Here is a 26,319-nt window from a genome sequence, read left to right on the forward strand (position 1 = left end):
TTTTTGTAGGAGAGTTAAGCCATTTATATTTGAAGTAGTTACAGATAGGGAAGGACTTAATATTGCCATTTTGCTAATTACTTTCTATGTGTCTTACAGCATTTCTTCTTTCTGTTTTACCCCTTAGTGCCTTTCCTTTGGTTTAGTTAATTTTTTATAACAACTTTGATTCATTTTGTGTTTAATTAACTAATAACATAATTAATATTAACATCAAGATAGCAATGAGGTCTCGCTGTGTTGCCCAAGCTGGACTTCTAGGCTTATGTGATCCTCCCACCTCAGCCTCCTCAAGTAGCTGGGGCTACAGGTGCCTGCCACCATGCCTGGATGACTTTTGTGTATGTTCTAAAGATATTTTCTTTGTGGTTACGATGGGGTTACATGTAACATCCTAATGTTATAGCAGTGTATTTTAAACTTTCATTAATCCCATTACCTGTATGTTACAGCTTTTGCAATTGTCCTATAGTTCTTAGACATTCTGTTCTATTATTTTTCTCATTTTCTTTTTTTATTGGCTTTGAATTGGGAAGTTTTTATTTATGTATCTTGGGGCTTACTGATTTTGCATTAAATAATTTTTTCGCAATGGTTTATTGCAAGTATATTTAAATGTAGTTTACTTTTTGCATGTTGATCTTGTATCATGCTACTTTGTTAGACTCATTTGTATAATTCTGATTAAAATGTTTGTATATATTAACATTGAGCTACAATTGCAGAGGTCAAAAGATACAATTAGTGAAGATTTGGTCAAGCATACTCTGTTAGACTATGTAGAAGAATGAAGGTGAGATAATAAGATTATAGGCAGATTATATTATCTGTTATGCACATTATTTATATATTTTTCTGATTATGACAGGAATGAAGCATACGTATTAACTTTTTAAAATGAAAAATATTTGATTGTTTGAATCTTTTTTTTAATCTTTTTTAGGAGCTGTGGCCCTCAAGAATCTTCAAATTAAAGAAAATGCCCTGGTAGGTTTTGACTATGAAAAATTTGTAAAGTTATTGCATTTAATTATGTATAATTCTTCCTGATTCAGTTTGTCACCTTAAATTATTTAAATTTGAGAAAGTTTTTTGTAAATAATTTTTGCAAAATGTAAATTTTGCAAAATGGAGTTTTAATCTCCCTGAAAGCACAAATGGACAGTGTGATTTTTTTTCTATTTAAAAATACATATTGTTTTAGGCTGGGCATGGTGGCTCACGCCTGTAATCCCAGCACTTTGGGAGGTCAAGGCAGGTGGATTATTTGAGGTCAGTAGTTCGAGACTAGCCTGGCCAACATGGTGAAACCCCGTCTCTACTAAAAATGCAAAAAGCTTCGCCAGGCATGGTGGTGGACGCCAGTAATCCCAGCTGCCAGGGAGGATGAGGCAGGAGAATCGCTTGAACCCGGGAGGTGGAGGCTGTAGTAAATGGAGATCGTGCTACTGCACTCCAGCCTGGGTGACAGAGTGAGACTCTGTCTCAAAACAAAACAAAACAAAAACAAACATACAAAAAATACAGATGTTTTTATTTCAAATTTTTAACTTGTTTTCTGATTTTTTTTTTTAAGACAGGCTCATGCTGTGTCACCCCAGGCTGCAGTGCAGTGGTGTGATCATAGCTTACTGTAGGCTTCAGCTCCTAGGCTCAAGCTGTCTTCCCCTTTCAGCCTCCTGAGCAGCTGAAAAGTTTTTAATCTGATAAAGACTAGTTCATTTTTTTAATTGCTTGTGCTTTTATTGTCATATTCAAGAAGTCTTTACCAAATCTAATGTCATGAAGATTTTCCCTTATGTTTTCTTCTAAGAGTTGTATAGTTTTAGCTCTTAGGTTTAGATCTTAGATCCATTTTGAGGTAATTTTTGTATATGGTATAGGATAAGGGTTCAGTTTCATGTTTTTGCGAGTGGATATCTAGTTTTCCTAGCACCATTTATTTAAAAGGCTATTCTTTGAATGGGGAGAATGTTTTGAAAGTTTATTTTTTACAAAACGCGTATTTTGCAAAATAGAGTTTTAATCTCCCTAAAAGCATAAAATGACATTGTAATTGCCACTTCTTTTTCTTAAAATAATATAAAATTGGTAATGATTTGATATGAGTAGATTTTCTGGTCATTTTTACTGTAGACCTTTATCCCCAATTATTATTAAAAGAGCAGCTTCCCTGGATTTTATGGATTTGATAATAATATTGCAGTTATATGTTTATATATTTAAATAAATGTTGATGATAAGGAAATGTGTAAGTTTATTAAAAAATCCCTTGAAATAATTTTTGGAAGTAAAGAGTATCCATTTATGTTGTTAAACTCTATATCTACTAATGTTTTGTGTATATATAAATTTTTTCTGTAGAGTCAACTGGATGTACCATTTAAAGTTAAAGTTGGTCACATAGGTAAGCCATATTCATTATTGGGATATCCTCCTTCCTGGACATGCAGCCAGAATAATTTGCCTAATATATCTATTATGTGATATTTTTCATGTTTCTGAGCATCAATTAAAAATAATCATGTGTTTTTGTCTCAGTAGAGCTTTGTTGTGCAACTTAAAAATATTGTCCGATACATATATCCCTTGCCTAGTATTTGATATCCTAATACATTACATATCTCTTTAGGTGGTAAATTGAGTTAACTCAAAGGATTACCTCTAAGGGAGAGCTTAACTGTTTCAGTTTCCTAGGTTTCTGTCTAGTTACCACTGCTATATTTTGATTAATATTGGATATATTGTGTAAAGAATAGGTTCTGCATCATCCAGGCCCTGTGACTAGGGGCCGATTTGAAAACTAATTTCTGCTCTGCAAGTTTTTGTATGTTTTCAGAAAATACTGTGCTTTTTCTTGTTTGGTATTATTTTTACCAGTGTTTACTGTTTATATCTTAAATATATTGGTTGAGCAGTAAATGATTGGAATTTGAGGTTTTAACATCTTTAATAAAAACTTATCTGTCATGTTTCTTGTGTTACAGTTTTACTGGTTTAAATATTGTGCAAGATAATAGTGTCTTTAGTTGGGACTTGGAGATATTTTTGTTATATAGATTTTTTTTGGTAGGATGTATACATTGTTATTGAAGCTATACTGTTGTCACTTGGGGAACAAAGTATTCTGAAAGGTTACCTAGATTACATGATAAAGGTCTTCATAATTATGTGTACTTATGGTTGGTATTAGACCACATACCATAGAAAACTTTCATCATCATATGTTACTGACAGTAGAATTCTATCCTCCCCACTCCTACCTTTTAAAGACTGTTTAGCGTAAGAGGGGGAGAATGTCACCCATTTTTATCTACCTAACATTTTAATTTTTTCATATTTCTGATTATTTACATGTGTACATTTTAAATACTTACAAGTTTATATGTATTGAAATACTTGTAATTATGCTATTTTTACAGTTTTATATTTTTTCATTAGCGTATAAAAAGGATTTCTCATAATCTGAGTTGATTTGATCTCATTTATTCTGTACCATAATAATCCAGTGAATGCATATTTGGATATTGTAGAATAATTTTATTTTTCCATTGGTACAGAAATATTACAATACATATTTTTATATAACTTTTAAACTTTTACCAAAGGTCATTGAATTTTACAGTGATGATTGTCGTATTTCAGTGTATGTAAATTTAACCTCAATTCAAGAACAGTCAAAAAATATATCAGGAGAGTAGATAGACTATTTTCTTTAGAATCTGCCTGCCTTCTCTTTTCTTGCCTAATCTTGTTTAAAAATGATAAGGTAATTTTCAGTGATAATATAAGATAGTAGAAAGTACACTGAACTAAACCCAAGATAATTTTGAGAGTCATTTAAGGTGTTGTGTACCTCTGTCGTAGCACCTGTCTTTTAAAAATATCACTGTTTTTTCCCCCTTCTAGTAGACATCGAGTTTCTTGAGAAGAAGTGGGTTTAATTTTTAATATATCCTCACCACTTAGCACATTACTTGGTATATATAGTAGGGGCACAATTTATTGTATGAAAGTAGTACATGTTTCCAAATGAATGATACAGTAGTACAATCAGTTTTATAGGAATGTATGTCCCCTTGCTATTATTGGGTATTGATCTTTCAAAATTTCCCTCGTTTAGAATGCAGAATTATAGATATATCAAATATAAATACACATGTACATATTATAAAAGAGGTTGTCTTCTGTGGAAGGTTTTTGGAATTACATCTGTATATTTTTTGAAATTTGCCAAATTTTCTACTAGGAGTCTACATTTTATAAGGGAAGGAAGAAAAGGTTTGTTTGTTTGGTTGGTTTTTGAGACAGCATCTTGCTCTGTTGCCCAGGCTGGAGTACAGTGGTGCGATCTTGGCTCATTGCAACCTATGCCTTCCTGGCTCAAGTAACCCTCCCACCTCAGTCCCCGAGTAGCTGGGACTACAGGTGTACGCCGCCATGCCTGGCTAATTTTTGTAGTTTTTGTAGAGACAGGGTTTTGCCATGTTGCCCAGGCTTGTCTTGAACTCCTGGACTCAAGGGATCCTCCTACCACAGCCACCCAAAATGCTGGGGTTACAGATGTGAGCCACTGCGCCTGGTCAAGTTTGGATTTTTAAAAAAAACATTTGTGGTGAAAATGGCACACTGTTAATATGTGTTTATTATTTTTACAGTTTTGTAATTGCTCTTTGTCCTTTTGTTCATTTACTTTTTTTGAAGTATTACTGTATGTATTTTAAGCAGTCTGTTGGTACATTTATAAATAAATTAACCGTGTCAAATTTGTTACAGTTTTTTCACAATCTTATTATTTCATTTTGGTTATATTTTTGGTCTGTACAGAAATTTGAAATGATCCCCATGTTCTCTGGTTTAAAAACTTAGAAAGTTATTCCTCTTTTAGAAATCAGATAGTTTAGAGGCCGGGCAGGGTAGCTGATACCTGTAATCCCAGTACTTTGGGAGGCAGAGGCAAGAGGATTGCTTGAGGCCAGGAGTTTGAGACCAGCCTGGGCAAAATAGTGAGACTGTGACTCTACAAAAAATGTAAAAAAGAAATCAGATAGTTCATTTGTCTCTGAAGTGATATTGTATGATGAAATATTTTTCTCAGTTTGAAGTTTTCTACACATGGAGTTTATGAAATATCATGAGATGGATCTAAGTGGATTTAAAAAATTTCCCAATCACTAACCAGTTTTAGCAACATAGTATATTTAATAATCTATTCCTTACACAATTATGGCAGCTGTATAAATCTAGACACTCATACCATTTAAACAATTTTAAAATATTTTAAAACTCTCTATTACGAAAATATTCTCAAGATACAAAACTAGAGTGAGTAGTATAAGAAACCCCATACATAGTGTTTTTGTAGTTCAAGAACCCTTACGCTTAAAAAAAAAATTCTTTGCTGTTTGATTTTCTTAGGGTGTTTCCATTAGTTTGCATAATTTTCAAATATTACCCAGAATGTTTTATTATTACTTTATGTGTAGTTTTCATATATATAGTTTATATGTATGATTATTACCATATGTGCATATGTGAATTACTATACATACATACATACGTATGTAACCACATACACATAATGAAAAATATACATACACACACTTATTTGAAGTATACAATCTACCTTTCATTGCGGGGAGGTAAAGGTCTCACTCTATCACCCAGGCTGGAGGGCAGTAGCATGATCATGGCTCACTGTAGTCCTGACCTCCTGGGCTCAAGATCCTCCCACCTCAGCCTCCCAGGTAGCTGGGACTACAGGCACATACTGTCACGCCTGGCTAATTTTTTTAGTTTTTATTCATAGAGACAGGGTTTTGCCATGTTGCCTAGGCTGGTCTTGAACTCCTGGGTTCAAGCGATCCACCTGCCTTAGCTTCCCAAAGTGCTAGGATTCCAGGTGTTAGCCACTGCGCCTGGCCTAATCTACCATCTTAAAGCATTAAAAATATATATATATGGAGGTTTAGAGTAAGAATTGGGGAAATTCAAAGTTATGATATTAAGGATTGTTGATTAAGGGAAGAAGAACATTGCTTTGTTTATGGTACAGAGAACTGTAAATAGAAACTTGTATATTTCGAATATAATCTAGGTTTTCCAACAGTACTGATATAAATACAATAATTTCAAATCATTACAACAAACACTTGTTGTTTGTAGTTGTAAAATAGCTTTCAATAAAGTGATTAAGCGCTTAAGGGCAAAGGCCACTTTGTTATCTCTTCTAATGCCTGACAGAAAATAGACTAACCATAAATGCAGGTTGAAGGAGTAATATTTTTTGTACTTTTTTTTTCCCCCCAAAAAATGTAGGTAATCTTAAACTTATAATTCCATGGAAAAACCTTTATACTCAACCTGTTGAAGCCGTATTGGAAGAAATTTATTTACTTATAGTGCCTTCCTCTAGTAAGTTAAATTTAAAAAAATTATAATTTAAGTTATTCTTTTTTATGGATGGAAAAATATTTATATTCAAAATACTTTTGGAATTTTTTGAGATTTTAATATTTAAATTTGATATTTGTTAATTCAAATTAAATTGGTTTTTACTCTACATTTTTGGCAACTTTGAATTATTTATTATTTATTTATTATTACTTTTTTTTAAGATGGAGTCTCGCACTGTCACCTGGGCTGGAGTGCAGTGGCACCGTCTCAGCTCACTGCAACCTCCGCCTCCTGGGTTCAAGCGATTCTCCTGCCTCAGCCTCCTGAGTAGCTGGGATTATAGGCGCCTGCCACCACGCCCAGCTAGTTTTTGTATCTTTAGTAGAGATGGGGTTTCACCATGTTGGCCAGGCTGGTTTCGAACTCCTGACCTCATGATTCGCCCACCTTGGCCTCCCAAAGTGCTGGGATTACAGGCATGAGCCACCGCGCCCGGCCAATTAATGATTATTTGTAAGGATTTTTTTGGAATGACTATATTTAAATTTAAGGTAGTTATGATTCTTCCTTTTTAATCTTCCTATAGGAATAAAATATGATCCTTTAAAAGAAGAGAAACAACTCATGGAAGCAAAGCAACAGGAACTGAAAAGAATAGAAGAAGCAAAACAAAAAGTAGTTGATCAAGGTAAAGAAAACAGTAAATAACAGTGCTAATAAGAGAAGTAGAAAAGACCTAAATATTTATCATAATTGAATATTATTTTTCTCTGGAGATGCTGAGATTATTTAAGAAATATAGAATCTCACTGCATGGGGAATTTTAATGTGGTTTGTATGCTTTGTTATGTGTACAGAAATTTTACCTTATGGAAATTTATCTTAAGGCAAATAATATGTCTAGCTTATTATTATTATTAGGTTTACATATTTTAAATATATATATATACACACACACATATACATACTAGGTAAGGTCAGTTTTTAATGATAGCAATTAATTTTATCAAGCATATTTTCTTAATTTTCTAGCCTTTGCTTTTGTATTCTTTTTATATCAATTCTTCACCCTTTTGGAGATACTTAGTTTCTTGACATATTTCTATATGCCTCTATCTGTTTATTTACCCTCTGGCTTCACATATTTTCCAATTAAACTTAGACAATATGTTCCATTACTGCAACCTCTTTTTCATTATTGGAAGCGGTGTCCTGAAGAAATCTAATTCCTTTTCACCTGTTCTCTGATCCTTACTGCCAGCTACTTTTTAAACTCTCACCTAGTGGGTTTTTTGCCTTGGCATGTAAATACGCTGTTCTTTATCTTGAAACATAAAGTCATTTTCTTAACCTAGTCATCTGTTTATGTTCTTCTCCTCTGTCATTCATTTAATAGTTAAACATCTTAAAATTAAAAAGTTTACTGACTTCACTGTCTCTGAAATGCATTGATTTTCTTTTAATAAAAAATAATAAGCTTCAATAATAAATGTTTTACTTGTTGGCAAACATTAATAGAGATTTAACATGTAATTCTTGGCAATATCTCTTGTAATTCTGTTTTTTCTCTGTAACAGTTACTTTATATTATGTGTAGTCATTTATCCTTACCTCCAGTCCTCTTTCCTAAGTCTCTTAGGCCTTTTCTTTTTAAAAATTATTTTTATTTTATCAAGATAATATATATACATAGCTTTAAAAGTTAAGCAGTATTATAGTGTCCGGATTAAAAAAAAAAACCAACTGTTCCTGGCCCAGGCCCACACCTATATTGCTAAATATGGTGCTCACACCTCTGTTTCTTGATTTATTTAGATATATTATATATATATATATAAAACGTGTTATATGTAACATAACATGCATATTATCTATAACATAACGTATTTTATAACATATAATTAATGACATTACATATTTTAAACTCATCTCGTGTTTCATTGGCTTATATATGACATATATATAACGTGTAATATATATATTACACACACATCCTTTTATGATGTACTATGAAGATTGACCCTATTTTTTCATCTTCTCTATATAGTTCTATCACATTTTTGGTTAAATCAGAATTCATTGTTAATAGTATCATGGCTATATATAAATGTTTTATTTATATATAAATAAAGTGGCTTTAAGTATGACTGTTTATTTTGTAGGCTTTTAGTTAACCTCCCTGTTCTCCCATGTACAAAATTTGGATCCTATTAGGGCCATTTTCTCTAAAATAAACCCTTGTGTTCTCACCAGGGTGGGAAAGGGATGTTGCTTGGATATTGGGCTGGGAGAGAAGGGGACCTAACTTAACTGCTCCTTATACAGATTTAAATCAGTTCTTGTGTTATCTTCCTCTCTCTCCACTGTGTTCCATGTTTGCTATTTTTTGTTTGGTGGGGTTTCCAGTTCCTGTGTCTTTCCAGGGTTCTGTGACTTGGATTTTTGTTGTTGTTGTTGTTTGTTTTAAACTCATCTTGTGTTTTGTTTCATTACCCTGCAAGATATAGGCATTGATATGCTTTTCATGTAAAATGGATAGTTGGTTTTATTCAGGATTGGTACTTTATTGACAGTAATATGAGAAAAAAGAGCAAAGGGATTTAAGGTGTTGGTAAAATAACATATCATGGAATCTGAGCTGCATAAGGAAGTCAGGAGGAAGTAGTGGGTAGAGAAAGAAAGACTTAACATTTAATCGAATGACTAAATGAATTTATAAAAGAAAAGATTTTATTAGGTAGTGGTGAGAGTCAAAGATTAAAATATGATCCTCTGTCTTTAAAGAGCTTGTATTCTGTTGTCTACTTAATTCTATAATCTATTTATATGTATATATATTCATTTAACTCTGGTGTATTTGAGGTACATATGATTAGTATCTTCAACTTTCCTTTATCTAAGGCCTCCTGGGCCAGCTGAATTTGAGAGTAATAGGCAATTAGAGGAAAAGATAGATTTATATGTATTATTTCTATATAGGAGTAGAAATATGAAAAGAGGAACAGAATTAGACATAAAAAAGAATATAGCTTTCATTGGCATTTTTAAGGGGAGAAAAAGGATAATAACTATGATTATCAAAGGCATATTTCAAAAAAATTAGGAACCTCAATTCTTTATTCTTCTTTATTCTTGCTTTTTCTTTTTTTTTGAGACAAAGTCTCACTTTGTCTCCCAGGATGGAATGCAGTGGTGTGATCTCGGTTCACTGCAGCCTCCACCTCTCTGGTTCAAACGATTCTCCTGCCTCAGCCTCCCAAGTAGCTGGGACTACAGGCATGGACCACCATACCTGCCTAATTTTTATATTTTTAATAGAGACGGGGTTTCGCCATAGTGGCCGGGTTGGTCTAAAACTCCTGACTTCAGATGATCTGCCCACCTTGGCCTCCCAGAGTGCTGGGATTACAGGTGTGAGCCACCTTGCCCCTCCAATTCTTGATTCTTTCTATTTCTTTGGAAAGTAATGGAACTTGAGATAGTTAATACTGTTTTCTGAACATGAAATAGTTGATGAACTTCTTTCATCCTTGTTCAAAAGAAGAAAGAAGATCTTATTTCCTATTTTGTATTTACTGGGGGAGGAGGATATTCAACTGTTTTACACGTCTATACACAGGCAACTTAATGGTGGTATCACTAATTTTGAGAGAGATTTCTGCTTTGCTGCTGTTACTGGATTATCTCATTTAAGTCTATTGTAATTCTTACCCAATAATCTTCATTTTTAAATATATTTTTGTACTTAGGCATAGGTTAACAGAAATTATAAAATTTAATGCCAGTAAATTCTACATGGTCTGCTTTAGTCTCATGGCACAATAAACTAGCTTTTGAAAAATGTTTACTTGCTTTTGAAAGACTTTTGGAAAGCAAGCTATTAGTGTTCTATTTACATATATATGTATATTTCAGCAAGGCAACATAAGCATGTTACTTCAGTATGTGGATATTTATAGAGTATATTTTTCATTCAATTTTAAAAAAGGAATATTTGCAATTGTAGAACAACATCTGCTGGAAAAACAGGACACTTTTGCAGAAAAATTAGTTACACAGATCATAAAAAATCTTCAGGTGAAAATTTCCAGTATCCATATTCGTTATGAAGATGATGTAAGTATTTTAATATGTGATATTTGTTTTTATATTTATATGTAAGTTATTTTACTATTTATTGACACCTACTTTTTAATGGCCAATCTATTAAATCCCAAAAGGTTACAGAGCTAAAGATGATACGATCCTTCTTTTCTATAATTATAGTTGTAATTTGCAGTCCTTAGTGTTGAGTGCTTGATTTTACACTTTCCCAAAATGTTCAGACATTAGATCATGAAGGAAATGCCTTGGGAATTATGAATTTAGCAGTTATGTATTTTTAAAATACTTTAAAGTATGCTGTATTTACCTCCTGGATGGAGTACTGGTCTAGCAATTAGTGGAGCTAGCCTTAAATAATTCCTTGATCCTGAATAGGTCATTTGTTTTCTCTTAACCAGATAATTATTTGCTTTATAATCCTATTTTGTTAGTCTTTTTTAATAATTTTTTTTGTAAACTGGAAAACATGCAGTATAATATTCCTGTGTAACACGAATACATTAATAATTAGTATTCTAATTTAGGAAAAATATAGGAATGAAAGTTTTTCTGGAAAGTAATAAAATGTTTCTGAATGTTTGAAATAAGTTACTTCCCAAAAAGTTATCCCTCCCTCCCTTCCTCCCCCCACCTCCCTCTCTCTCTCTCTCTCTCTCTCTCTTTCTCTTTCTCTCTTTCTTTCTCTTCTCCTCTTCTCTCCCCTCCCCTCCCCTCCCCTCGCCTCCCCTTCCCAAGACAAGGCCTCACACTGTCGCCAGGCTGGAGTGCAGTTGCCCGATCATGACTCATTGCAACCTTGACCTTCCTTGCTCAAGTGATCCTCCCACCTCACCCCCACCCACCCACCCTGCAGTAGCTGGGACTACAGTTGCACCCCACCAGGCCTGGCTAATTTTCTTAACATTTTTTTTTGTAGAGGCAGGATCTCACTGTGTTACCCAGGCCGGTCTCCAGAGCTCAAGCAGTCCTCCTGCCTTGGCCTTCCAGAGTGCTGGGATTACAGATGGGAGCCGCTGCACATTGACAGTTTTTTCTATAAAGTGAATTTTATCCAACTACTAAAAATCTGAATAAATTTTACTTTCTTTCCTCTTTAGATCACAAATCGGGACAAACCGCTGTCATTTGGTATTTCCCTTCAAAATCTGAGCATGCAGGTATTTTGTTTATAAAAGAATCTTAACCATATTTAATGTGCAATATAGTCTATTAAACTGCTACTATTTGTATATGCCAGCATCAGAAATAGGTGTCTGTGTAGAACGGGTGCACAAAGGGTCTTGATTGGATTGGAATCGAGGGTATGTAGATTCACATTTCAAAAAATGGTTGAAAATCAAATTCAGAAATATGAGGTCCTATTATTATTGGTAATTATGATGTTAGATGCTTTTGCTTACTTTAAAAAATCCATTTCCAAGTTTGTAATGAGTAAGTACCAAATACAAGTAATAAATGTTCATATCTGAAACTTCGATAAGCCTTGAAAAACAAAAATCTTCAGTTTTTCTCAATATCATTATTAATATTGTAGCATAGTGTTTTCCTGTTTAATTTTTGAAATTGAGGAATTTTAAAAATATAAGAACATGTAGAGAATTTTGAAATGTATGCTTGCCTCCGGAATGGATGGCTGTTAAATTAAGAGCCTATTAAAATAGCCTATTTGCTTAAAGTCTTAAATATTTTTATAGGAATAAGCTGTTTTGGATAAAGTTTGAATCCCTTTTGTTTTCTACTTCCACCCACCCATCCTTCCCCAGAGATAAGTATCCTAAATTTTAAAACTTTTATGTATCTATTAAAAATGTAGGATTTTAAAAGTTTACACGTTTTATATGACTCTTTTATGAGTTCCTTTTTGCACTTTCCAGTGTTGTTGACATTTATCTGTGTTACCACATGTAACAAAATTCATTCAGTTTAACTGCTGTGTATTTCATTGCATGATTTTATTTGTTATATCTATTGGGTTTTGTATAAGATTTCTTTTTAATTTTATTATTATTTTTAAATTGGGCAGCCTCCCAAGCCAGAGCAGGCTCAGAGAGACTCCACAGTTTCTTTTTAAAATGTGGCCCCACTGCAATGAAAAAAGAAAAAATGCCCTCCAAAAAGTTACTCAAATACTGTCATTAAGTTGAAAAATAAGAATGGAGAATTAGCCATTGGATTGGGCAATGTGAAGATCATTGGTAACCATGATAACAGTAGTTACTAATCATCACCTTTGGAAACTTGTCTGCCAGCCTAGACCTGTTCAGTTAGAAACTCTAGGATTTGGTTGCAGCAATCTGTGTTTTACAAAGCCCTCTAGGTCAGGGTTCCTGGGCCACAGAACAGGAGGTAAGGGCTGGGAGTGAGCATTACCACCTGAGCTCTGTCAGATCAGAGGTGGCATTCGATTCTCGTAGGATCCTAGCGAACCTTATTGTGAACTGCGCATCTCAGGGATCTAGGTTGTGCCCCTGATGGAAAAGTTATCTCCTATGAAACTGGTCGTTGGTGCCAAAAAGGTTGGGGACCACTGCTCTAGGTGATCCTAATGCATGCTAAACTTTGAGAGCTACTATTCTAATTATCCATTCAGTTCTCCACATAGAAACGAAAACCATCTTTCTGAAATAAAGATCTGATCACTTTATTCCTCTCAGTGGCTTTTCATTGCTCTTAGTTTTATCCTTAAACAACTTTTAAACCCTTTTTAAACCGACCCCAGGCAATATACCTGGTTTTACCTTTTTTCTCTGTCTGTTCTGCATTATATTCTCCTGCATACTGAGCTACTTCAGTTGCCTGAATGTGCCATATATTTGTGTACCTTTGGGCTCTGCCTGTTGTGAATCATATTCCCTGTCGACCTTAGAATCAATAATTTTTAGTTACATGTTATATATTAGGTTATATATAACATCTCTTTATCCATCACACCCCTGAATTGGATGCTCCTGCCATGCCTTCTCAATGAAATGAGAGGACATTTTTTTTGTAGAGACAAGGTCTCACTTTTTGTTGCCCAAATTTGTCTCAAACTCCTGGCCTCAAGCAATCCTCCCAACTCAGCCTTCCAAAGTGTTGGGATTACAGGTGTGAGCCACTGCACCCAATGATACCTGCAAATCTAAATAGCTCCTAGAACATTCTTTTATAAGTTAAATGAGTTATGAGTTTTAGAAGTTAAATGAGTATTTAACTTCTGCTGTGGCACTTACCTGTTGGAAGTTGCCTGTTTCTTTGTTTGCTTTTCTGACCCGCAATGAGCTCCTTCCTTGAAAGCAGACACTTTACTGTGGTCAGTTAGTATTTTTTGATGGAGTGATATGTCTTTAAAGGCATTTTCATGAAAGGGACATTGGTCTAGGGTATGGTAGATAATGATTTATTACTCTGCCATTTCAAATGGACTGACCTTTTTACTGCCATTGTTTTTTTTCCTTTTCAGACAACTGATCAATACTGGGTTCCATGTTTACATGATGAAACTGAGAAACTGGTTCGTAAGGTAAATAAATACTGTGTTTGTCAACTCATGGACTTAAGAGAATTTTGGAAAGCCAAATGATAATATATAGATAAGGATGTATGTGAATTTTGCTTATTTGTTTAACTCTGTGATATGGCTCACTTAATTATTTGAGACTTCTGAAAATAGTGTATGATAAAAATTCTTCAAAGAAAATGAGACATCTAATAAATTTTATTTTCAGTTAATCCGATTGGATAACCTGTTTGCCTATTGGAATGTGAAGTCTCAGATGTTTTATCTTAGTGATTATGATAACTCCTTGGTAAGTAAATTTTTTCTGTATGTATTTGTTGGTATCATATTTTGCATGAGGTTTAATTCATTGTCATTTATCTAATATACTGTAGTCAGTATTTTTTCCTAGGCACAATCTATTAGCAGAATTTACAGATACAGGTGAAGATGTGTGTAACTATACACAAACATGAATACATACCCCCATATCTTTTTTTTTTTTTTTGAGACAGGGTCTTGCTCTGTTGCCCAGGCTGAAATGCAGTGGCACGATTATAGCTCACTGCAGCTTCTAACTCTTGGGCTCAAGCAATCATCCTTCCTGCCTCAGCCTCTTGAGTAGCGAGGACTATAGGCACACGCCACCATGCCCAGCTAATTTTTAAATTTTTTTGTAGAGACAAGGTCTCACTTTTTGTTGCCCAAATTTGTCTCAAACTCCTGGCCTCAAGCAATCCTCCCAACTCAGCCTTCCAAAGTGTTGGAATTACAGGTGTGAGCCACTGCACCCAATGATACCTGCAAATCTAAATAGCTCCTAGAACATTCTTTTATAAGATTAGTTTGGTGAGATGTTGTTTAACTACTTTAATATTTTGCCATAGCTAAGTTCTAAGTTTGAATTGGTTTTTAAAATTACTTTTAAACATTTTTCTTTTGCAGATAATAGGATTTTTTAGGATAAAGACATATTGGCATGAATATGGCTAGGCGTGGTGGCTCACACCTGTAATCCCAGCACTTTGGGAGGCCGAGGCGGGTGGATCACTTGAGGTCAAGAGTTCAAGACCAGCATAGCCAACATGTTAAAACCCTGTCTCTACTAAAAATACAAAAATTAGCCAGGCACGGTGGGGCACGTCTGTAATCCCAGCCGCTCGGGAGGCTGAGGCAGGAGAATCGCATGGGTCCATGAGACAGGGGTTGCAGTGAGCTGAGATTGCACCACTGCCCTCCAGCCTGGGCGACAGGGGGAGACTCCATCTCAAAAAAAGACATATTGGCATGAATATAAATAAAAGCAATTTGTCTTTTAATAGGACGACTTGAAGAATGGCATTGTCAATGAAAATATTGTTCCAGAAGGTTATGATTTTGGTAAGTACATTTTATAAGATAAAAAAAGTAGTTAAAGTAATTGGTATAAATTTTAAATTAGCATTGTTGCTATCACTGTGCTAGTTCATGTTAAATTTCCTTCTATATAGTTAAATGTATTTATAATGTATATACAAAAGCAAATAATATTATATTTTTTAGTAACATTTTATTGTTATGAAGCTTTTGACTATATTTCAAAACTATAGGGGAAAATGTCCAACAAAAGATGTTAATAAATTATGATAAACCTCTAAGGATTATTCAGTAACAATTAGGGTAATATTTATGAAGACATTTCAAAATGGCAAGTAAAATTTAATAAGGCTAGCTAGTACAGCCTTTTTTAAAATAGTAAGATCACGCTGCATTTAAAATTTTTTAAATTTATACTTCTCTATGTTTTCCTAATTTTCCAAAATGAGCATCCATTACTTTTACAATCAGAAATGAATTACTAAAACAGAAAGAAAAATATCAGTGCTGTTTCTCAGCTTCCCAAGTAGCTGGGACTATGGGCACACATTGCCACACCTGGCTAATTTCTTTCGTATTTTAGTAGAGACGGGGTTTCACCATGTTGCCCAGGCTGGTCTCCAACTCCTGAGTTCAGGCAATCTGCCCGCCTCGGCCTTCCAAAATGCTAGGATTACAGGCATGAGCCACCTGGGAACCTGGGAGGTAGAGGTTGCAATGAGCCAAGATCACGCCACTGCACTTCAGCCTGGGTGACAGAGTGAGACTCCGTCTCTACAAAAACAAACAAAAAAAACTGCTGTTTTTTCTATGATAAGGGCACTTAATAAAAGTTGGTGATGGATAACTTAATTATTGAATTTGTATGCCTGATGTCATTAACCATAGAATATCCTTCCTGAAAGTATTTCCTTTCTTGGCTCAGTGATACTTTTCTGTCTATATTATACACCTTCATGACTACTCAAGTGATTCTTCTTTTTGTGCCCACTCTTAAAATAATTATTTTTATTGGTTTGAACTTGGTTTCATTTTCTTGATTCTCTTCTCATAGGAAATATTCAGAACAGATGAGTTATCTGTCATATGTGTTTATGATTTTCAAATCCATAATCGTAAATTTGACTTATTTCTCCTTTGCCCTGAAGTCATTTTTGCTGTATCAGAGTTCAGTGAGGAGAGAGAAAGTACTGAGTAATTTGAAGAGGACAAATTTAACATAAAGAATTATCAACTATAAGAGGAGACTGGAGTAACAAGGGACTGTCTCATAAAAATGCTAAAGATATAGACAGAAGAAACATCCCCTACCCTAGGGCTAAGACGGGGTGCCCAAAAGAGAGGGTCCCCCTCCTTCAGGACTGAGTTGTAGACCTTGTTGGAGGTCATAGCGTGGCTTATTGAATGGCAGGAAATTATCTGTGGTGCTGTGCCAGCAAAACCTGTTGGTACTTCACTCTCTGGAACTTTCTGGAAATTACTTCTAGGGAGCCTCATGGAGGGGTGTCTCTCTGAATGCACTCCAGTACAAAACCGCCTTAGCAAGGTGCTGGGGGAAGTTGCTGGCATCTGGCTGCATCTAGCTGCCATGTACTGCATAAGGCCGGTGCTGAAGAACTCCGTGCTGGAGGAACCAGACACTGCAGAAGCTACCGGTTCTGTAGGAGCTGGGTGTGGGAGAAGCCGTGTTCTTGCAGGAGTCTATTGAATGAACATACTGGAACCAGGCAGCATAACTCTTTCCTCCTGCAGTGTCTCTCCAGTGTCCTCTACTGATAAAGCTTAACATTACGCCAGCTGGAAAAAGAAAAAAAAATTTTTTTTCTCTACATTCTCTGCCTTCAAAGGAAACATATTTAAAGATCCCCAAATCATTTTTCAGAGCAGGCTATGAAGGAGAAGTTTGGAGCTCAGAAGTAAAAAATTGATAACTGGCATACCTGTTGGAGAGCGAAGGGGGAATGAAGGGTTTCTTTTTGTTTGTGTTTATATTTAATCAGGGAGATGACAGCTTGTTTATAGGCTGAGATGGGAATGATCCAGTAGAACATGACAAATTGACGATGCAGGAGAAACGGGGGACAGTTTCTGGATTGATGTAGGTGAAAGAGAATGGTGTCTAGTACGCAAGTGAAGAGCTTTGCTGCATATAGGAGCATAGTTAATTTATATGATAGAGTTTTGTTGTGAGAGAAGTCCTTATACTGAGTAGATGAGTAGATATGGTGATAAGAGTTGATGTAAATTCTCTTCTGAGTTCTTCAATTAAAAAATATGTATCTGAGGTATGTTAGGGTTCTCTAGAGGGACAGAACTAATAGGACAGGTGTATATTTAAAGATGAGTTTATTAAGGAGTATTGACTCACATGATCACAAGGTGAGATCCCTTAAATAGGCCATCTGCAAGCTGAGGAGCAAGGAAGCCAGTCTGAGTCCCAAAGCTGAAGAATTTGGAGTTTGAGAAGAAGAATTTGAATGTTTGAGGGCAGGAAGCATCCAGCACAGGAGAAAGATGTAGGCTCGGAGGCTAAGCCACTCTGGTCTTTCCATGTTCATCTGCCTGCTTTTATTCTGGCCGCGCTGGCAACTGATTAGATTGTGCGCACCCAGATTGAGGGTGGGTCTGCCCTTCCCAGTCCACTGACTCAAATGTTAATCTCCTTTGGCAACACCATCAGACACACCCAGGAACAGAAGTTGCATCTTTCAATACAATTGAGTTGACAGTCAATATTAACCATTACATGAGATGTTGGAGGTTTTTGGAGGGAAAAGAGGGTATGAAATAGGAATGCTAGGGGAGTGAGAGAGTGAAATGACGAGGGCAGTATTCTCAAAGTATGGTTCAAACTAGCAACATCATTTAGAAATGCAGATTTCTAGGGCCTTTCCCAGACCTCCTGAATAAGAAGCTCTGGAGGTGAAGCTCAGCATTTGATGTTTTTGTATTTAATTTTTTATTTGTATAAAATTGTGGAGTACAATCCTTACATGGATATATTGCATAGTAGTGAAGTCTAGGCTTTCAGTGTATCCATCACCTGAATAATGTACATTGTCCCCATTAAGTAATTTCTTATCATCCACCCCTCTCCCATTTCTCTACCTTTCTGAGTCTCCAGTGACTGTCATTCCATGCTCTATGTCCGTATATACACATTATTTAGCTCCCACTTACAAGTGAGAACATGCAGTATTTGTTGTTCTGTTTCTGCATTGTTTCACTTAAGATAATGGCCTCCAGTTCCATCCATGTTGCTGCAAAAAATGTGATTTTCTTCTTTTTTTGGCTGAAAAGTATTCCATGATGTTCATGTACCACATTGTCCGGTTACCTGTTGATGGACACTTTGGTTGATACCATATCTTTGCTATTGTGAATAGTGCTGTGGTAAACATACAAGCGCTTTTTTTTTCTTTTTTTTCTTTTTTTTTTTTGGATAGAATGGTTTCTTTTCTTTCGGGTAGATACCCAGTAATGGAATTGCTGGATTGAATAGTAGTTCTGTTTTTAGTTCTTTGTGAAATATCCATACTGTTTTCCACAGAGGTTGTACTGATTTACATTCCCACCAACAGTAATCCCTTTTCTCCACATCCTCACCAACATCTGTCATTTATTGTCTTTTTAATAAAAAAGACATTATGGTTTTAATTTTCATTTCTCGGATGATGAGTGATGTTGAGCAGTTTTTCATACACATGTTGGCCATTTGCATATCTTCTTTTGAAAAATATTTATGTTCTTTGCCCACTTTTTTTTTTTTTTTTTTTTTTGGAGACCGAGTCTTGCTCTGTCTCCCGGGCTGGAGTGCAGTGGCGCAATCTTGGCTCACTGTAAGCTCCACCTCACGGGTTCATGCCATTCTCCTGTCTCAGACTCCCGAGTAGCTGGGACTACAGGCACCTGCCACCATGCCCGGCTAATTTTTTGTACTTTAAATACAGATGGGGTTTCACTGTGTTAGCCAGGATGGTCTCAATCTTCTGACCTCATGATCCGCCTGCCTCAGCCTCCCAGAGTGCTGGGATTACAGGCGTGAGCCACTGCACCCAGCCCTTTGCCCACTTTTTAATGGAGTTGAGTTTTTTGTTGTTGCTGTTTGAGTTTCTTGTAAACTCTGGATATTAGTCCCCTGTATGATTGATGGATAGTTTGCAGATATTTTCTCCCATTCTACAGTTTGATGTTTTAATAATCTCTCCAGGTGATTCTAATGAATACTAAAGTTTGAGAACCTCTCAGATAGACTAGGGTTCAATAAGGTTCTCATACTTTGAGAACATTGCCTTTTTTTTTTTTTTTTTTTGGAAAGGGACATGTAGTAAGTGAAATATTTTACATTTTGCAGGCCATATACAGTTCCTGACACATTCCTCTTTGTTTCTTTTAAACAACTCTAAAAGTGTATGAATCATCTTTGGCTCACTGGCTATACAAAAATAGGCTGTAGCATGGATTTGGATGATTCCTGGACTGAAGGACTGTTGTGTGATTGCTCAGCAGCATTAAGGATGCACTTGAGATTTATGACACTAAAGTGAGACCCAGCAGTATGTTTTTACCCCGGGCCGCGTTCAGCTCCTTAGGGGCACTGTGGAGTTAAGTTGGTTACTTCACACTGACGAAGTGAGAAGTTAAGGAGTCTTTGCAAAGGAATGATTAAAATAACTGATGGTGGAACTTCAGTAAGGTGGGGATGGACTGAGGATGTGAAGCAGAGGTGAAGGGCAGAGAAAGGTTGGAGGATCAATGAATTGTAGGTCCAGGGTAGCTTCTATCACCAGCCACTAAATTTATTTATTTATTCTGCTTTTTTTTTCAATGTAAGAAGAAATACAGAAGAAAGAACAAGATCTTTAAGCATTTATTTATATTCAAATGAACATATTCTTGAATGTTTAATGTTTAAGAAATTAAATGTTAGTCCATATCAATGATTAAAATAAAAGGAATATATCATCTTTATATACAGATTAGCTTATAATTTAATGATGGATCTTTGTCTAGATTCTGCTATTACTGGTCTTCCTCTGAATTGTTCTTATTCTTTTTGGCACCAAACACAAAGAGTTGAGAGGAATTTATCTTAGATTATGGGTTCAGCCAAGCAGGTAATCCAGAGCAAACTTTCACTCTTCATCTCTCTCCTTTTACCAATTAAAAGGAAGAACACAGATGGATCTAGAGAAATTGATCAGAAATTCAGAAATTATAATTATATAATGGAAACCAGTGTTAATCCTCTTAGCATTTCTAATGTTCATTCATTCTGTAAAACTGTGTACTTGTATTAAAACTATTTTTTTGAATTTTTTTTTCTTAAAATGTTTCTGCTTTTAAGTATCATATTGGTATTTTGAGGGGGAGTTCGATTTGCCTTTATTGTATTTATGGAAGACAGTGAATTTTCAGTAGGAAAAAGATAAAGAATCTTCTCCACACATGGTTCATCTGACTGAACCATGGCAGTGTGAACATCTGGGAACTGTAGAAAGGGTATAAAATAAATGGAAATCAGTGTTTTCAACTTCATCACTTTATTGCCTTGAGACTTTGGAAATATAACTCAGTTTTTTTTCCATTTGTATTATTTTTCAGTATTTCGTCCCATATCTGCTAATGCCAAACTTGTGATGAATCGCCGATCTGATTTTGACTTTTCTGCCCCCAAAATAAACTTGGAAATTGAGTTACATAACATAGCAATTGAATTTAATAAACCACAGGTGATTTTCTTTAATATAATTTTCAATTGTGAATTATTGTTTGATAAAAGCAAAACTAAGATTTTAAATGTTTCACTAAAATTCATGATGTTATATGGTAACATTTCCCTAAAAAGTCAGTAATGTAACTTTTATCTTCAGCAATTGAACAAAAAAAGTGATACATTTAAGAGCTTTAATTTTCCATTCTTTAGTATTTCAGTATTATGGAGCTTCTTGAATCAGTTGATATGATGGCACAAAATCTGCCATATAGGAAGTTCAAACCTGATGTGCCTCTTCACCACCATGCCAGAGAATGGTAAATGCCTTGATTTTTTTTTTTTTTTTTAGATTTTAAAAATACAACATAAAAATAAATTTCTCGACTTCAAGAGTAATCTTTAAGATATACCATTTTTAAGGTCTGATACAAACCATAATTGATTTATAGCTAGAAATATATGTAGCTGCTTTAGCTTATTGAGTTAATGAAACTGATTTAAGGGATTCTTGCTAACACAGTTTACAACTCGAGATGCTCGAATACCATAGTTTTCATTTACTATAGACGGGTCAGTATATTTAGAATTATTACAAAAACAAATCCTGGTTTGTTTTCTTGCATTGTCTCTCCCCAACCCCCACCTCAGCTTCCCTATCAGATACACTGAACCAATATTATTAAACCTGTATTTTAAAACCTAAAAATGTTACGGAGTCTATGCAGGATAATCCCATTTTAAAACTCAAAAGTCTTGTTATTCCAGTTTTTAAGCTATTCCCTAGTTTCTAGAAGTTACAATTACTCTTTCAGTTGACTATTTCAGTTATTATTCAGATGACTAAATGTTATTTGCCAATAAATGCCTTAACAGTTCTTGTGTAGAACTATATTTAACAAAATGGAGTGATTTTGCTTATTTTCACTTAAGAAAGAGGAAAGATTAATATTGAATGGATTATTAATGCAAATGGCGTTGGGTAAAAAGGAAGTACTCAGATAATATATCATTTTCCTAATCTTTGTATTATAGTTATGTATGTTGTTAGAGTAGAAGCAATGTCAGTAATGTTTCATACTGTTGATTTGAGGGTGTTAAATGTTTTTCTTTTTTTAACTAGGTGGGCTTATGCTATACATGGCGTTCTTGAAGTAAATGTTTGCCCCAGGTTATGGATGTGGTCATGGAAGCATATTAGAAAACATAGGCAAAAAGTGAAGCAATATAAAGAACTGTATAAAAAAAAGTTAACAAGTAAGAAGCCACCTGGTGAACTTCTCGTGTCTTTGGAGGTTAGCATTTAAAAAGAAATTGTTGAGTGTTTTATACTACATAGCTCCTTATTGGTCTTCAGTGACTGATACTCCCTACCTTTCATTCCAATTTTTATTGACCTTTTCATCTCTTTTACTTAGACTTTTTTGTACTTCTGTTCTTAACTTCAGCTGAATAATACAAGATTTGTTGAAATTCTCCAGTGAGCTTTTGAAATTCGAGATTATTCTCAAACTGAAGGAATTTGGGTTCATGCAAATAGTATGATTATGTCATTTTTAACCTCAAAAGTCTAAATAGTGTTTGCTACATTGATTGAACTTCTCTGTGTTGGTTTCAAAGCCTTTTATGTGTCACCAGTACATTTTCTCTATGTTACAATCTGACCATGCACTAATTTAATGTTTCCTGTACTCTGTATATTTAATGCTCATTCTTTTAGCCACGCCTATGCTCATAAATGCTACCTGCCTTTATCTCTGTACCTACTCAATTCTACTCATCCCTGAAGTTCTACTTAAGTCTTAGTGCTTGCATGAATGTCTCTGAATTTTGTGCTTATACAGAGCCCTTTTTCTCTTAATTTTTGTGGTATCTCTAGTCTCTACCAGTAGTTTTACATTTAATTATCTATCTTGAGATATTATTTTTGTATTAATCTTGTCTTTTAGCATTATGACGTATTTCAAGAGGGACTCTTTTACAAATTGATGAACTATAGCTTAGAGAGATTAAGGGGAGTTAGTCTCTTGAAGTTAATGTAAACATTCTGAATCCAGAATGAATTTCTAATTTATAGATTAGATTGACTTTTACTTTTATTTTCAATGTGGGAGACTTTCTGAAGACCTAGGGCTGTTAGGAATGCCTGGGCTTAGAGTCTTTGGGGGATGGGTTCAGGTTGTCTTAGTCTTGAATCGTAACCTGAGTCCTCCAAGTCTGGATAGGAGAACCCTGAATGAGTTATTCTGAAATAATAATAGGTTGTAGTTACTTCTCTTGGGGGAAAAATAGTTTGATCATGAAATTCTCAGAAGTAATTATGGGTATGTCAAGATAGCTGTGATGAAAGATTTAGCTAATCTCAGCTTATTTCAATAGCTATGACAACTATGAAAAGTGTTAAGTATTAAAAACAAGTTTTAAGTGTATCTGGGTCTACTTGAAATACAGGCATACTTCGCTTTATTGTGCTTTGCAGACGTTGTGGTTTTTACAAATTGAAGGTTTGTGGCAACCCTGTGTCTAGCAAATCTGTCGGCACCATTTTTCCAATAGCATTTATTCCTGTCTATGTGTCACATTTTGGTAATTCCCACAATATTTCAAACTGTTTCATTATTATTATATCTGTTATGATCTATGAGCAGTGATCTTTGCTGTTACTGTTGTAACTGTTTTGGGGTGCCACAAACTGCATCCATATAAGACAGCTGTTAAATTAAGTTTAGACTAAAGCTGCCTCCTTACATATTTTAAGTTTGGCCAAAAGGTTTCTTTGTACGCCATAAACTATAGCTTAAATGGAAGTATAAACAGACTCTAGTCTACTCTTGTGCCAATCACCAAGTTTTGGCCAATCACATGTGGCCAGTTGTTCAAACCATGTTCAAATAAGGTGAACACTAAGCTATAACCAAACCAGCTGTTTCTGTACCTCACTTCCATTTTCTCTATGTCAGTTTCCTTTTTCTGTCCATAAATCTTCCACCGTGTGGCTACACCAGAGTCTCTGAGCCTCTTCTGGCTCTGGAGGCTGCCCAATTTGCAAATTGTTCATTGCTTAATTAAATCTTTTAAATGTACTTCGGCTGAAGTTTTTATTCTAACACAGCAAACTTAATAAATGTTGTGCGTGTTCTGACTGTTCTGCTGACTGGCTGTTTTCCTGACTCCCTCTGCTTGGGCCTCCTTATTCCATGAGATAAAATATTGAAATTAGGCCGATTAATAGCCCTACAAAGGCCTCTAAGTGTTCAAATATAAGGAAGAATCATACGTCTCTCACTTTAAATTGAAAGCTGGAAATAATTAAGCTTAGTGAGAAAGGCATGTTGAAAGCAGAGATAGGCCAAAAGCTAGGCTGCTTGTGCCCAATGGTTAGCTGAGTCCTGAAGGAAATTGAAAGTGCTATTCCAGGGAACACATGAATGATAAGAAAGTAAAATAGCCTGATTACTGATGTGGAGAATGTTCTAGTGGTCTAGATAGATGAAATCAGCTACAGCATTCCTCTAAGCCTTATCCAGTGCAAGGCCCTAAACATATTCTCTTCAATACTATAAAGACTGAGAGAGGTGAGGAAGCTGCAGAAGAAAAGCTTGAAGATAGCAGAGATTGGTTCTTGAAGTTTAAGGGAAGAAGCTGTCTCTATAACATAAAAGTATAAGGCAAAGAAGAAAGTGCTGATGGAGAAGCTGCAGCAAGTGATCCTGAAGATCTAGCTAAGATCATTGATGAAGGTGGCTATACTAAACAGATTTTCAGTGTAGATGTAACAGCCTTTTACTGGGAGAGGATGCCATCTGAACTCTCCTAGCTAGAGTGAAAAAGTTAATATCTCGCCTCAAAGCTTCAAAGGACAGGCTGACTCTCTTGCTAGATGCTGACGTAGCTAGTGATTTCAGGTTGAAGCCAGTGATTCTTTGCCATTCTGAAACTCTTAGGGCCCTTAAGAATATGCTAACTCTACTCTGGCTATGCTCTATACACGGAACAGCAAAGCCTGGATGACAACATATCTGTTTACAACATTTTAAACCCAAGCTCAGACCTACTGCTCAGTAAAAAAGATTTTTTTCAAAATATTATTGCTAATAGACAATGCACCTAGTCACCAAAAGCTCTGATAGAGATATACAAAGAGATGAATGTTGTTTTCATGCCTGCTAACACCACATCTGTTCTGCCACCCATGGATTGAAGAGTAATTTTAACTTTCAAGTCTTATTATTTAAGAAGTACATTTTGTAAGATGGTAGCTGCCTTATGAAGTAGGTAGTTATTCCTCTGATGGATCTGGGCAAAGTAAATTGAAAACCCTCTGGAAAGGATTTGCCATTCTATATGCCATTAAGAATATTTGTGAATCATGAGTGGAGGTCAAAATATGAACATTGACAGGTGTTTGGAAGTTGATTCCAACCCTCATGGAAGACCTTGAGAGGTTCAAGATTTCAGTGGAGAAAGTCACTGCAGATGTGGTGGAAATACCAAGAGACCTAGAAGTGGAGCCTGAACATGTGACTAAATTGCTACAATCTCATGATAAAACTTTAACCAATGAGGAGCTGCTTCTTATAGAAGAGCAAAGAAAGTGGTTTCTTGAGATGAAATATACTCCTGGTGAAGATGAGAACATTGTTGAAATGACAATTAGAAATTTACATAAAATTAGTTGATAAAGCAGCACTGCTGTTTGAGAGGATTGACTTCAATTTTGAAGGAAATTCTGTAAGTAAAATGCTATCAAACAGCGTTGTACGCTACAGATAAATCATTTGTGAAAAGAAGAGTCAATTGATGTGGCAAACTTCAGTTAAGAGATTGCAATAGCCACCCCAACCTTCAGCAATCACCACCCTGATGAGTCAGCAGCTATCAACATCGAGGCAAGATCCTCCATCAGCAAAATATTACAACTCGTTGATGGCTCAGATGATTGTTAGCATTTTTTAGCAATGAAGTATTTTAAAATTAAGGTATTTATGTTGTTTTCTTAAGACAATGCCATTGCACCCTTAATAGACTATAATGTAGTAGGAACATAACTTTTATATGCACTGGAAAACCAAAACATTTGTCTGACTCTTGCCATACTGTGGTGATCTGGAACTGAATCTGCAGTATCTCTGAGGTATGCCTGTATCTTAATGATAACATACAGGCTGTACACATAATATGAAGGATTTATGATTATATATCTTTGTATAGATTTTTTTTGAGACAGGGTCTTGCTTTGTCACTCAGGTTGGAGTGCAGTGGCACCATGACC

General features: G+C 35.2%; 1 protein-coding gene across 3 annotated transcripts in view; it reads left to right on the forward strand.

Moving 5' to 3' along the window:
- VPS13A (vacuolar protein sorting 13 homolog A) overlaps positions 1-26,319 on the forward strand; it is a 243,845-nt gene that overhangs the window by 21,916 nt on the left and 195,610 nt on the right. For all 3 annotated transcript variants that reach the window (XM_003811456.7, XM_003811459.7, XM_003811458.6), the window contains exons 2-13: positions 944-987; positions 2,365-2,407; positions 6,319-6,414; positions 6,983-7,084; positions 10,403-10,512; positions 11,598-11,657; positions 13,943-14,002; positions 14,208-14,288; positions 15,301-15,358; positions 20,939-21,066; positions 21,261-21,367; positions 22,171-22,342. In XM_003811456.7, coding sequence (XP_003811504.3) covers positions 944-987; positions 2,365-2,407; positions 6,319-6,414; positions 6,983-7,084; positions 10,403-10,512; positions 11,598-11,657; positions 13,943-14,002; positions 14,208-14,288; positions 15,301-15,358; positions 20,939-21,066; positions 21,261-21,367; positions 22,171-22,342 — 1,061 coding nt within the window. The remainder of the gene's footprint in view (positions 1-943; positions 988-2,364; positions 2,408-6,318; positions 6,415-6,982; positions 7,085-10,402; positions 10,513-11,597; positions 11,658-13,942; positions 14,003-14,207; positions 14,289-15,300; positions 15,359-20,938; positions 21,067-21,260; positions 21,368-22,170; positions 22,343-26,319) is intronic.

This window comes from Pan paniscus, chromosome 11, assembly GCF_029289425.2.
Source record: "Pan paniscus chromosome 11, NHGRI_mPanPan1-v2.0_pri, whole genome shotgun sequence".
NCBI classification, from domain to species: Eukaryota; Metazoa; Chordata; class Mammalia; order Primates; family Hominidae; genus Pan; species Pan paniscus.